The following is a 13,928-nucleotide window of genomic DNA, read 5'->3' as shown; positions in this document are numbered from 1 at the left end:
ATTAGCCATTTTCCAGTCATCCGGGACCTCCCCTGATTGCCATGAGTTTTCAAAGATAATGGCCAATGGCTCTGCAATCACATCCGCCAAGTCCTTTAGCACTCTCGGATGCAGCGCATCCGGCCCCATGGATTTGTGCTCATCCAGCTTTTCTAAATAGTCCTGAACCACTTCTTTCTCCACAGAGGGCTGGTCACCTCCTCCCCATGCTGTGCCTCCCAGTGAAGCAGTCTGGGAGCTGACCTTGTTCGTGAAGACAGAGGCAAAAAAAGCATTGAGTACATTAGCTTTTTCCACATCCTCTATCACTAGGTTGCCTCCCTCATTCAGTAAGGGGCCCACACTTTCCTTGACTTTCTTCTTGTTGCTAACATACCTGAAGAAACCCTTCTTGTTACTCTTAACATCTCTTGCTAGCTGCAACTCTAAGTGTGATTTGGCCTTCCTGATTTCACTCCTGCATGCCTGAGCAATATATTTATACTCCTCCCTGGTGTGGGGCAAAATTAAGCTAGCCCTATTACTATAGGCTTTCCTGCTTGGCCTGGGCCCGCCCAGCGGCTAACAGGCCCAAGCCTGAACCAAGCTAAGTGTTGTGCTTCCTAACAGTAATAGTCAAAGGTATGACCGGAGGAGGGAGGGGGACCGGGGAGAAGAGGGATAAGAAGCCCCAGCAACAGGAATATGTGTGCCTATGACTGTTAAAATATAATAACCGCTTGTGTGACGCAATAAGCATAAAGCAATCAGCCAAAATGACTAATCATGCCTCCCCTTACCTCTTTTGTGTAACCATGCCTTCCCCTACTCCAACTGCATAAGCACCCCATTATGTAACTGTACCCTGCCTGGAACATCCGTGTAACGGGCACCCCATATAAGGCAAAGAAATGACATTGTCGGAAACCACCAAGAAGTCCTTAACTCAATTTGCACCCAGTTCTGGAAAGATTGCAAAAGAGTGCCGGAAAGTACGGAAAGACCCTAACTCTCCTATTCCTGATATGGTTATCATTACTGGAACAGCGTGTAATCTGTTTGTGGTTTGTAACTTTAAAAAGGCTTTGCATGCTTGTATCGGGGGAGCAGTATCTGGCTGCTATCCCCAACGCGTTGGTATGTATTAAATAAACGGGCCTCAAGCTTGAGTCTCTGATCAAAATGATGCGTGGGTGACTTTTTCCACAACACTGGTCATTTGTCCAATTTTCCACTTCTTGTAAGCTTCTTTTTTGTGTTTAAGATCAGCAAGGATTTCACTGTTAAGCCAAGCTGGTCGCCTGCCATATTTACTATTCTTTCTACACATTGGGATGGTTTGTTCCTGCAACCTCAATAAGGATTCTTTAAAATACAGCCAGCTCTCCTGGACTCCTTTGTCCCTCATGTTATTCTCCCAGGGGATCCCGCCCATCAGTTCCCTGAGGGAGTCAAAGTCTGCTTTTCTGAAGTCCAGCATCCGTACACTGCTGCTCTCCTTTCTTCCTTGTGTCTCTATACTCTCTATAGATTCCTCCCAATGATTCCTGCAGATGGCTCACTAACTTGTGGTTGATGTAAAGTAACGTTCTTTGGGGCTGTGACATCACAGCCTCTTCTTGGACAAGGCACTGTGATGTCACCAAGCCCCCCCCCATGATGATGCATCATGATGTCACCAAGCAGGAGAGGTGATGATCAGTGACATCACAACCTCACTGTGATGATGCACTTAGATGCCACTAAGGTTGTGAAGGTCAGGCAGGAGGAGAGGTGGTAGGCCGTGATGTCATATCCCCCACTCTGACATTATCAAGGCGGAGATGGTGAAGCAAGTGCTACAATTAACACCGACTCTTAGGGTATGTCTACACCCAGCCGCTAGTTCGGCGGCTGGGAATCGAAGTTCTGGGTTCGACTTATCGTGTCTTGTCTGGACGCGATAAGTCAAACCAGGAAGTGATCGCCGTCGACTGCGGTACTCCAGCTAGACGAGAGGAGTACCGCGGCATCGACGGGGGAGCCTTCCTGCCGCGTGTGGACCGAGGTAAGTTCGAACTAAGGTACTTCGAACTTCAGCTACGTTATTCACGTAGCTGAAGTTGCGTACCTTAGTTCGAATTGGGGGGTAAGTGTAGACCAAGCCTTAGAAACAGAAAGAAATAAAGTGCAAAGGGATGGAGGAAGGGGAAGCTGGACCCATCTGATGGTCACTGCGACGGTTCAGGCATGGGGTTTGTTTTAAAGCTCCCATTTTTCTCTTGGGAACCTCCTTCTGAACCTTGTTTCCAGGAACCTGGCCAGTGGGGAGGCAGGGGACTGAACAGCCTCTGCGAGCGTTTGGGGTGGCGTGGGCCTGCCAGCCAGGGCTGTGCACAGCACTAACCGGAGCTTTTACCTTTTCTTTGCAGGAGGAGGATATTGAATACTACGACTCCAAGGCAGACACGGAATATGTGAGTATAATCCCTGCATCCTCCAATAGTCACAGGTAGGGGGTGGGCCTGGGCTGACGCTCTACTCTGCCTGACCCACTCTGATACAATGCATGGAACCTGCTCCTGTGGCAGCTGTTGGCAGGAGCACGACCTTTTACATGGCAAACTTATCACAGACAGGGGAACAGGACCTAGTTCACTCGGGTTCATATCAATACAGGGTGTTTGACTACTAGGTCTGGGAACTCATGGCAAGTTCCTAGTTTTAATAGCTGGACTCATTGCGTGGCAGGGGCAGGGGCAGGAGCACTGGCTGTGGGAGAACTGCCAGCTACTTCAGTCCCAACCTCTCCCAGCAGGGGGTGCTGTAGGGAATGGGACAGGTATCAACGTGGATAGGGGTCAATATTATGACTTTGCTGAGGTACTTTTTAGATTTTAATGCTGAAATCTAACAAATTGCTAATTTGATGTGTGTGATATTAGAATGGAATCTAATAGGAGAACCTCTTTTTATCGAGTCCAGGGGGCAATAGCTTACCAACTTAACACTAGGTTCTTCTTAGGTCAACTTTTAACTTGAACAGTATTTCTCAAATCAGGACACTGGGTTATTCTTAACCAAACAGCAATTTATTACTTCACCGAGAACCACATTAGTATACAACCAACAGTTCACCAATCAAGTGTAGACAGAACCAATGTTCCAGTTATGTTCTACACACCCCAATACAGCCTTGCAAGCAGTTGTCACAGAGTAGGGTTGAGGCTCAGCAGTTTTACCAAGGAACAATGCAAATTACTAAGATTTTTTATCACATTTGCTTAGGATCATCAGTTCTTTAGTACCTAACAAATTTATCACCCTTCTAACATTTCTCCAAGGAGTCAGAATGTACATGTTTGTAAGGCACTTTTAAGGACTTTACTATAATAAGACAGGAGATCTACATTACACACTTCACCTCTCTACAAAGGAAAAAGGACCGTAAGCTGTCTAAAATCCTACCTGCCACATGGGGCCACAACTGGGGTACCCCTAACCCACCCAGCAATATCGTCAATTTATCCAGCTACACACTCAACCCAGCAGAAGAGTCTGTCCTATCTCGGGGACTCTCTTTTTGCCCCAGCACCCCCACGAACATGATACAGTTCTGCGGTGATCTGGAAGCCTACTTTCGCCGCCTCCGACTCAAAGAATACTTTCAAGATAACACTGAACAGCGCACTGATACACAGATACCCTCCCACCAACAACACAGGAAGAAGAACTCCACATGGACTCCTCCTGAGGGTCGAAATGACAGTCTGGACCTATACATAGAATGCTTCCGCCGACGTGCAGAGGCAGAAATTGTGGAAAAACAACATCGCTTGCCTCATAACCTAAGTCGTGCAGAACGCAATGCCATCCACAGCCTCAGAAACCACCCTGACATTATCATCAAAGAGGCTGATAAAGGAGGTGCTGTTGTCATCATGAACAGGTCTGACTACCAGAAGGAGGCTGCCAGACAACTCTCCAATACCAAATTCTACAGGCCACTTTCCTCAGATCCCACTGAGGAATACACTAAGAAACTGCACCATCTACTCAGGACACTCCCTACACTAACACAGGAACAAATCAACACACCCTTAGAGCCCCGACCGGGGTTATTCTATCTACTACCCAAAATCCACAAACCTGGAAATCCTGGACGCCCCATCATCTCGGGCATTGGCACTCTCACTGAAGGACTGTCTGGATATGTGGACTCCCTACTCAGACCCTACGCCACCAGCACTCCCAGCTATCTCCGTGACACCACAGATTTCCTGAGAAAACTACAATGCATTGGTGACCACCCAGAAAACACCATCCTAGCCACCATGGATGTAGAGGCTCTCTACACAAACATCCCACACACAGATGGAATACAAGCTGTCAGGAACAGTATCCCTGATGATGACACAGCACAACTTATTGCTGAGCTCTGTGACTTTATCCTCACGCACAATTATTTCAAATTTGGTGACAATATATACCTCCAGACCAGTGGCACCGCTATGGGCACCCGCATGGCCCCACAATATGCCAACATTTTTATGGCTGACCTGGAACAACGCTTCCTCAGCTCTCGTCCACTCACGCCCCTTCTCTACCTACGCTACATTGATGACATCTTCATCATCTGGACCCATGGGAAGGAGACCCTGGAAGAATTCCACCATGATTTCAACAGCTTCCACCCCACCATCAACCTCAGCCTGGACCAATCTACACGGGAGGTCCACTTCCTAGACACCACCGTACAAATAAGCGATGGCCACGTTAACACCACCCTATACCGAAAACCCACCGACCGCTACGCCTACCTTCATGCCTCCAGCTTCCACCCCAGACACACCACACGATCCATCGTCTACAGCCAAGCACTGAGGTACAATCGCATCTGCTCCAACCCCTCAGACAGAGACCAACACCTACAAGATCTTCACCAAGCATTCTCAAAACTACGATACCCACACAAGGAAATAAAGAAACAAATCAACAGAGCCAGACGTGTACCCAGAAGCCTCCTGCTACAAGACAGGCCCCAAAAAGAAACCAACAGAACTCCACTGGCCATCACCTACAGTCCTCAGCTTAAACCTCTCCAACGCATCATCAGTGATCTACAACCCATCCTGGACAATGATCCCTCACTTTCACAGACCTTGGGAGGCAGGCCAGTCCTCGCCCACAGACAACACGCCAACCTTAAGCATATTCTCACCAGCAACCACGCACCGCACCATAACAACTCTAACTCAGGAACCAACCCATGCAACAAACCTCGATGCCAACTCTGCCCACATATCTACACCAGCAACACCATCACAGGACCTAACCAGATCAGCTACAACATCTCCGGCTCATTCACCTGCATGTCCACCAATGTTATATAGGCCATCATATGCCAGCAATGCCCCTCTGCTATGTACATTGGCCAAACTGGACAGTCACTACGCAAGAGGATAAATGGACACAAGTCAGATATCAGGAATGGCAATATACAAAAACCTGTAGGAGAACACTTCAACCTCCCTGGCCACACAATAGCAGATGTAAAGGTAGCCATATTACAGCAAAAAAACTTCAGGACCAGACTCCAAAGAGAAACTGCTGAGCTCCAGTTCATTTGCAAATTTGACACCATCAGATCAGGATTAAACAAAGACTGTGAATGGCTATCCAACTACAGAAGCAGTTTCTCCTCCCTTGGTGTTCACATCTCAACTGCTAGCAGAGCACCTCACCCTCCCTGATTGAACTAACCTCGTTATCTCCATACTGATTTATACCTGCCTCTGGAGATTTCCATTACTTGCATCTGAAGAAGTGAGGTTCTTACCCACGAAAGCTTATGCTCCCAATACTTCTGTTAGTCTTAAAGGTGCCACAGGACCCTCTGTTGCTTTTTACAGATTCAGACTAACACGGCTACCCCTCTGATACTTGGCACTTTTAAGAGTGTGCTCCCTGCTATATGAATAGATTGGGGATGAGGGACAAGTTTAGAATATCAAAAGCAATTACTTGAAGTTATGGTTCAAATCTCTCTTAGGCCAGTTTGCTTGGGTTTATAAAGGAGCTCATACATAGAGCATGAGTTAAAATCTAAAATATGGTTACTTGATGTCTCACTGGAGAGTCTAGACTGAACAAGGTACCCTTCAGTTATTTATGTATACATAAAGGAGGAATACAATCTTTGACATGAAATCTCACCACTTCTTATCTGGTTAACCCTGGGTTGTCGGGAGAGTCCGTTCCACGTCGCTGGTCCAGGAGTCTGTTGCAATGCAGGGATTCAGTCAAGTCTGGGGTCCCCCATGGTGACCTCAGATTTATATACCCTAAATCCTGGGCTCATTGGAGGGGGGCATCCTTGGATTTCCGTTGGCCCGTTGCCACATGAGTGCTCAGCTTTCACCCCTTTCAGTTTCTCTGCCGCTTCTGTTGGTATCAAGTAGATGACGCGGGTGAATAATAAATTTCTTCAATCCTTATCGGAGGCTTTTTAGTTCGATTCAGTTCAGGGATTTAAGTTCAGTATTAGCCCATGTTGTTAATTGAAATTTCCCCCTTTTTAAGCAATTTTTTTTAATAATTCCAAGTTATACTGTGGTTAGGTGATTATATCTTTCCACCTTTTTGTTTGTGCCTATGACTCCTAGAGTGCAGCAATCATTTACCAAGGAAACAAACAAAATCCATTCTAAGCCTTTAAATTTGGTGGATACAGGCTTTGATTTTATATGAGCATTTCACATTATTTAGGGCTTGCAATAGAACAAGAGATATTATCCATCTATAAAGAGTGAGTTTACCAGATTCACAGAGCAGATAAACGTGCAGCTTCTAATTCAGAGTAAAAAACATATTGATAGGACAAAACAGATTATCCGTGGTGTATTTGATTTATTAGGAAAACAAATGTATAGTTGATAATTTGGGGTGAAAACATGTGGTTTGAGTTTCTTAGGGTAACAGCCAGTTTGCCCTATTTGACCTTCAGTCTCACAGCCAGTTATGCATAGTTTGTTTAATTTGCAGCTTCCTCACCCATCTTTGGATCAACTATCAGGGCACTTCTACAGTGGCAATGTTACAGCGCTGGCAGTTAAAGCGCTGCTCAGAGAACACTGAAAGGAAACCGCTGTTGTGCGTTCACAATGTCAGCTGCCTGTGCAATAATGTGTTCACACTTGCGGCACTTGCAGTGGTATTCGGAGCAGTGCACTCTGGGCAGCTATCCCACAGAGCACCTTTTTCTCTTCTGCCGCTAAGATTTGTGGGAAAGCGGAGGGGGTTGCATGGCATTCTGGATCCTGTCCCAATGACCTGTGATGCATTGCTTTGCATCCCAGAAATCCCTGTGCTTCCGTCCACATTTGGCGACATTTTTCAATGGTTTGTGTACTGCGCGCCCTGCCTCTTCGGGCTGCAGGAATGGATCCCAAACTGCTCACCAGTATGCTGCTCACTCTAACTAACACGTCACGAGTGGCAGTGGAGTTATTCCTTAAACTACAAAGGCAACATTGATCTTGCCACGCGTAGTAGCTACGACACGAGATTATTTGTGGCATTCACGGAGGTGCTGACCACAGTGGAATGCTGCTTTTGGGTTTGGGAAACAAGCACCAGTGGTGGGATCACATCGTCATACACGTCTGGGATGACGAGCAGTGGCTGCAGAACTTTTGGATGAGGAAAGCCACATTCATGGGACTGTGTGATGAGATCGCCCCGGCCCTGCAGTGCAAGGACACGAGAATGAGAGCTGTCCTGTCATTGGAGAAGCGCCTGGCGATTGCACTCTGGAAGCTGGCTACTCCAGACTGCCACCAATTGGTCGTTAACCAGTTCGGAGAGGGAAAGTCAACCGTTGGACTCGTGTTGATGGAAGTGTGCAGGGCCATTAATATCATCCTGCTCCGAAAGACCGTGACTCTGGGCAACGTGCATGACATTGTGGATGGCTTTGCACAAATAGGCTTCCCTAGCTGCAGAGGGGCAATAGATGGCATGCATATTCCAATTCTGGCACCAGACCACCTACCTACCCAGTACATTAATCGCAAGGGGTATTTCTCAATGGTTCTCCAGGCGCTAGTCGATCACCGTGGGCATTTCACAGACATTAACGCAGGCTGGTCCGGAAAGGTGCATGACGTACACATCTTTTGGAACACTGGCCTGTTCAGGAAGCTGCAAGCAGGGACTTTCTTCCTGGACCAGAAGATCACCGTAGGGGAAGTCAAAATGCCCATTATGATCCTGGGAGACCCCGCCTACCTCTCAATGCTGTGGCTTATGAAGCCATACATGGGGCAACTTGACAGCAGCAAGGAGGCTGAGCAAGTGCAGATTGACTGTTGAGTGTGCTTTTGACCGTTTAAAAGCCCGCTGGCGCTGCCTCTGTGGGAAGCTGGACCTGGCCGATGACAATATTCCTATGCTTATAGCTGCGTGCTGTATGCTCCATAATATTTGTGAGGGGAAGGGTGAAAGCTTCACTCAGGGCTGGACCGGAGAGACTCAGCGCCTGGAAGCTGAGTTTGAACAGCCAGAGACCAGGGCTATTAGAGGGGCGCAGCGCAGGGCCATAAGGATCAGGGATGCCTTGAGGCAGCAATTTAAAGCTGAAAGCCACTAATATTTGTTGCTATGCTCAGGAGTGCAGTGCTTGTAATACTAGGAGGGATTGGTGCAGATGATGCAATATGTGGGTTTAACATAATTGTATGTTGCTTTGCAGGGCTCTTTTTGCTTTCAGTTAATAGAATAAGGATTGGTTTCAAACCAGCACAATTCTTTTATTAAAAAACAACAACTGGAGGAGAGAGTCAAACCAAAAAAAACATCAACAGTGAGGGGGACAGGCGAAGGGAAGGTCCCAGGAGGAGTAGGGGTCCCGAGACAGCTAAAGATTTGTATATGTCCAGGGATCATATCCAACCTTCTCCTTTGGAGTACAATGCAGCGTGTACTGTACTTCAGCAGGGCCAAACTGCAGAGGGATGGGTGTTGAGTGCAGTGGGTAGAGGGTAGAGGGAGTCCACAGTGCTGGACTGTGGGGGGGAGGAGTGGAATGCTGCGGATATAGACTGGAGCCAGGAGGTTGATAAGAGTGTGTTGGCGGTGTCTGGGGGGGAGCATGGGAAAGAGTTTTGCAACAGTGGCTGCAGGGGAGGGTGGGAGCAGAGCAGCTCGGTTTGAAGAGCTAGTATCGCCTGGAGTGTGTCCGCTTGGCACTCCATAATTTTGAAAGCCGCTCTGTGGCTTCATTCTGGCGTCCTGCGTTCTTCTTTCAGTCCCTCTTCTCGCTGTCCCACCACTCATAAGAACTTAAGAACATAAGAAAGGCCGTACCGGGTCAGACCAAAGGTCCATCTAGCCCAGTATCCTGTCTACCGACAGTGGCCAATGCCAGGTGCCCCAGAGGGAGTGAACCTAACAGGCAATGATCAAGTGATCTCTCTCCTGCCATCCATCTCCACCCTCTGACAGACAGAGGCTAGGGACACCATTCCTTACCCGTCCTGGCTAATAACCATTAATGGACTTAACCACCATGAATTTATCCAGTTCTCTTTTAAACTCTGTTATAGTCCTAGCCTTCACAACCTCCTCAGGTAAGGAGTTCCACAAGTTGACTGTGCGCTGCGTGAAGAAGAACTTCCTTTTATTTGGGTCCTTAGACAAAATCATTTTCTTATTGTCTTTACTTCCTAGGTGGATCCTATTTTGAGATAAACAGAAGTGGATAGCTTCTCTGATGGCCAGGAGGAATTAATATTTAGTAATTATTCAAGACATATCTATGCTCTATACCCCTTACACAGGACTGTGGGGGAGCTCCCAGCTATTCCAGCCCCAGCCTCTCCCAGCAGGGGGCACTTTAGAGGGCAGGGCAGGAGCACTGGCTGTCGGGGGGAAGCTCCCAGTTTCTCCAGTCCATCTTCTCCCAGCAGGGGGCGCTGTGGGGCAGGAGCACTGGCTGTTGGAGCGTGATTACAAGATGCCTTGGGATCTTTAGAATGAGCATAACTCCAGACATATGACTGTAGCAAGTGCTGTCTCTCTGGCTGAGCCAGCTGGGCTCCCTAGCAGTAACTGGTTACGGTCCCTAAGAGCCAGTGCTATGCTGTTCTGTTACACCAGGCAATTTCTGAGAGGGTCCACTTAGTGCCCAGTGCAACCCCATGTCCGCCGTCACCCAGGAAGCAGAACCAGAGTGCACAGGATGGCTCTGCATTGCAGAGAGGGTATGCACTGCACACTGCAGAGCCCCGCTTGGGGTGGCGGGCACTCCCTGTACAGCATGATTGGGAGGGCATGGCCTTCCTGCGCTTCCTCCTGCAGATGAGAACTGCTAGGCTACTCCAGCCATTAGGGCGCCTCCATCCCACAGACTGGGGCAGATTCCTCCTCCTCGCCCTACGACCCCCAGGTTTCTCCCCCAGGCCTAGCCCAGCTGCTTGGGCTGGACACTAGGGGATGGCTCCTGGCTGTAGTGTAGGCCCATGCAGAGAGACTCAGCGGCTGCCCCCTGACTCTGTGCTCTGACAGTGATGGGTCGTCAGCCGGAGCCAGTCTCAGGGGGATCCAGGTGCATGTTCACTAAGGCAAGCCGCTCTGCTGCCTGGGAAAGTTTCTAAAATTAAAGCTGGTATCTGAAATTCAAATGAGGAGCAAACCTTTAATTAGAGACTGAATCTAATTCTCGACCCCCCTCCCGGCAAAGCCGTCCTGTGATGCTGGCAATCAGTGCTTTAAATATAAACCAGACAGCTTGAATTTCCCAGGGCTCCCAAGGGGGTCGACATGTGCCAGTTACATTTCATGATGATAGCGCTTAGCTAGTGCTTTGTCTGATCAAAGCACTTCACAGGCATTCGCTGCTGCCCTACCTCACCCCAGAGGTGGCTGCATTTTAGTGGCACGTGATAGGTTGCCTGGGTATGGGGGTGGTAAAGTACTTTGGGGTCCTTCAGGATGAAAGATGCCCTAAGTACAAGCCCCCGCTGTTAATTGTTCTCTGAGCCCTGGGCTGGCAGGAAGTAGCTGTTTCTTCATCTGACTGAGCTCCCCTCCCACTTCTAAGACCCGGCTCAGGCACAGCGATGGAAGGAGTTTTTCCTGCTGCTGCCGCCCCTTCCCTCCACAGGGCTGTTAAACAGCTGGAGGGGAAAAGCGATGAAATGTGATCAAGTCAGAACCTCGTGAGCGAAGAGCCCCCTGTCGCCCCCCCAGTTAACCACACTCTGCACCGCTAGGCCTCTACCAGCCACTTACACTCCCTAGCCGGAGTGGAAGGCAATAGCAGCGGGCAGCAATTGTAAATGACATACGAGTGACCCTGGTTTGGGAGCCCAGGCCTGTCCCCCGATGTCCCACGTGTTCCTTTACACAGAGACAAGCAGCGAAGAACTGGGAAAGCATCCAGACCTTTGACCCAGAGTCCGATTCACGGGATCAGTTTCCCCCAGCCCGCAGCTAGGTGCTGAACTGGGAAGGCTATGGGGTGGACATGACCATTTAGCACAGAACAACCCTACCCAGGCACCAAGAAGTAGAAACAGAGTTGAGACCAGGAGGTCACCAGCCCCAAAGTCAGTTCACCTTGGAAGGGCCATGTATCTTTGTCTGTGCCCACCTGCCTACAAGAGCAGCGCTGCTGGAGCTGGGCCTCCAGCATGTGGTGTGTGAGATAAATCCGGGGGGGGACTGCGGGATCGCCCCCTCTACATGTGACCTGCGCTGGCCACGCGGTCTGAGCAGAGCAGCGGCTGCTGCCACTTGCCAGGTGCAGCTGGGGCCGTATTAACCCTGCTCTTCCCGCCCTTTTCCCTAACCCGGGTGGTGCAGTGCTGGGTCCATGGAACGCAGCAGGACACACCCTTCTGCACTGCTCTCCCTCCCCCCCACCCCCCGTCCCCACGTCCACTACTACCACTGACCCTGTGGTCCTCTATCGCCATGGCGAATGGGGCAAGACGTGCACCTGGGCACAGATAAACGGCACTAATGCAGCACTGCAATTGCACCATCAACGGCAAGCCAAGCCATGTTACAATGGGAGGGGTCGCTTCTCGGCTGGGGTCCCAGTATAGCGCCACTCCAGACAGCGGGGCTGGGTCATTTCACACTAGCTGGGCATCTGGTTCCAGCTGTGCATTACAACATACAAAGCTAAAAATATATGACTTTCCTAAGGTCACTTCCCACCTGAGTAATTGCTGTGGCGCACGCTGGGTTGGGATGTGAGCTCAGTGGGCGGGGAGGGGTCCCCAGGTGGGTGACTGGGAGGGGAAACGCCCCATGGCAATCTCTCTGTTAAGATGGCACCCACTCTGTGAAGAAATGTGGGAACCTCTGGGACGTTCTAGGCAACATACAAAATAACAGTCAGGCCATGTTGACTGCACGGCGTCTTAGTGGGTGTTGCCTAGACACTCGGTTTGGTCCCAAGATCTGCACCTCAGGGCCAAATCCTGCAGTTCTTCCTTGGCTATTCCTTCAGGCCGACGTGGGCAGACTCCATTTGAAATCATTGATAGTTTGGCTTGTGTAAAGAGAGAGGAATGAATTTAGGATGTGGCCTGGAGAAATTATTAAAGCTGGTTATCTAAAGGAAACACCAGATTTGTGAATAAACCATTCTCTGTGTGAGGTCAGCTTCCTTGTTGGGCACCAACGTTCTCTGGCACCCGTGAAAATATTTGCAACTCCTGCAAGCTGAATGAATTCACACTGTAGTGCGTGATTCGTTCTTCCGTATATTGCTGGTTCAAATAATCCACGCAAGGAGCAGAAACAAATCCACATGGGCAATGGCACATCGGGAATCCAGCAAATAGTTGGAACGAATAACTTGCAAAGCACCCATCATCTGAAAAGGATTAGTCCAAACTACTGGCTGAGCACTTACAAATACATGCACAGAAAGCAGGGATGGATTATGAGCTGATAAGCCTCAGCTCAGTCTGATGAATAGGATTCAACCACCTCTAGAATTTATACATAGTAGTTGAGTGCCAAACAATGCATCAGATATTCAGATCTAGCTTTCCTGTCACAGAGGCTCTGAAATAACAAGGAAGAACAGTGCTTGAGGGCAAATTCAAAACAGATCAGATCGATTTCTTCAAAGTGCAATCGCTGACAAACCCTCCCCGACACTGTCGTCCCCCGCTGACACAGCAACAGGTCACATGGCCTGCTCCTGCTGTCCCAGGAACAGAAAGTTTAACGAGAGCTACAGGAATGATAAACAGCAGTGACAGATGCAAACAGGTGTGACTTCCCTTGGAGGGGAAGTATAAGACTTTATCAGCCCATGGGACTAATCTGAGCAAGGAAAGCAGGGGGCAGGAAGATGCTTTGACAAAACAGAAGATGGGGCATGGGTTGATTTTATTTACAGATCTCTTAATTAATGTAAGACCACTAATTAAACACAGAGAGCGAGGAAGCTCCATAAGCATGGTGCATCTGTGCATCATCCCTGTGCTTATCAACCTACATACTTCTCGAGGGGGAGAATTGGAAGCTCTGTCATCCCTTGAAGCATTTAAAATTAGATTGGGCAAAGAGCTAAAAATGATAGGTAGCACAGGTAGTGATGCCCAAAGTTAAGGTTGCCTGATAGTTCCCAGTTTAAGACCCAAGTGGCAGAGTTCTCTGCAGTGGAGTTAATGGTGCCAGCTCCACTGATGATCCACGAGGAAGTCAAAATGGTTCCATGTGGTGGAATTTCTGGGGGATTGTCAGTTTGCTTTTATAAAAAAAAGTATGAAATTTTGTTTAAAAAAAAAAACAAAAAAAACCCTAAGTTGAAAAAATGTTGTTAAGGTTGCAAAGTCAAGCACTCCAAAGTTAGGAAATGCCAGAATTAAGGATGCCTCTGCAACCTTAACTCAGCCCCCATGTGTGTATGCATTACAATACAGTCTTTAACTACATGATCACAT

General features: G+C 48.7%; 1 protein-coding gene across 1 annotated transcript in view; it reads left to right on the top strand.

The window, feature by feature from the left end:
* The window catches only part of CACNA2D2 (calcium voltage-gated channel auxiliary subunit alpha2delta 2), a 581,166-nt gene that overhangs the window by 383,174 nt on the left and 184,064 nt on the right, over window positions 1-13,928 (top strand). The window contains exon 5 of the mRNA XM_065407282.1: window positions 2,391-2,435. Coding sequence (XP_065263354.1) covers window positions 2,391-2,435 — 45 coding nt within the window. The remainder of the gene's footprint in view (window positions 1-2,390; window positions 2,436-13,928) is intronic.

The sequence above is a fragment of the Emys orbicularis genome, chromosome 7 (assembly GCF_028017835.1).
Source record: "Emys orbicularis isolate rEmyOrb1 chromosome 7, rEmyOrb1.hap1, whole genome shotgun sequence".
In the NCBI taxonomy this organism is placed as follows: domain Eukaryota; kingdom Metazoa; phylum Chordata; order Testudines; family Emydidae; genus Emys; species Emys orbicularis.
This window is presented reverse-complemented; position numbering and strand designations above follow the sequence as displayed.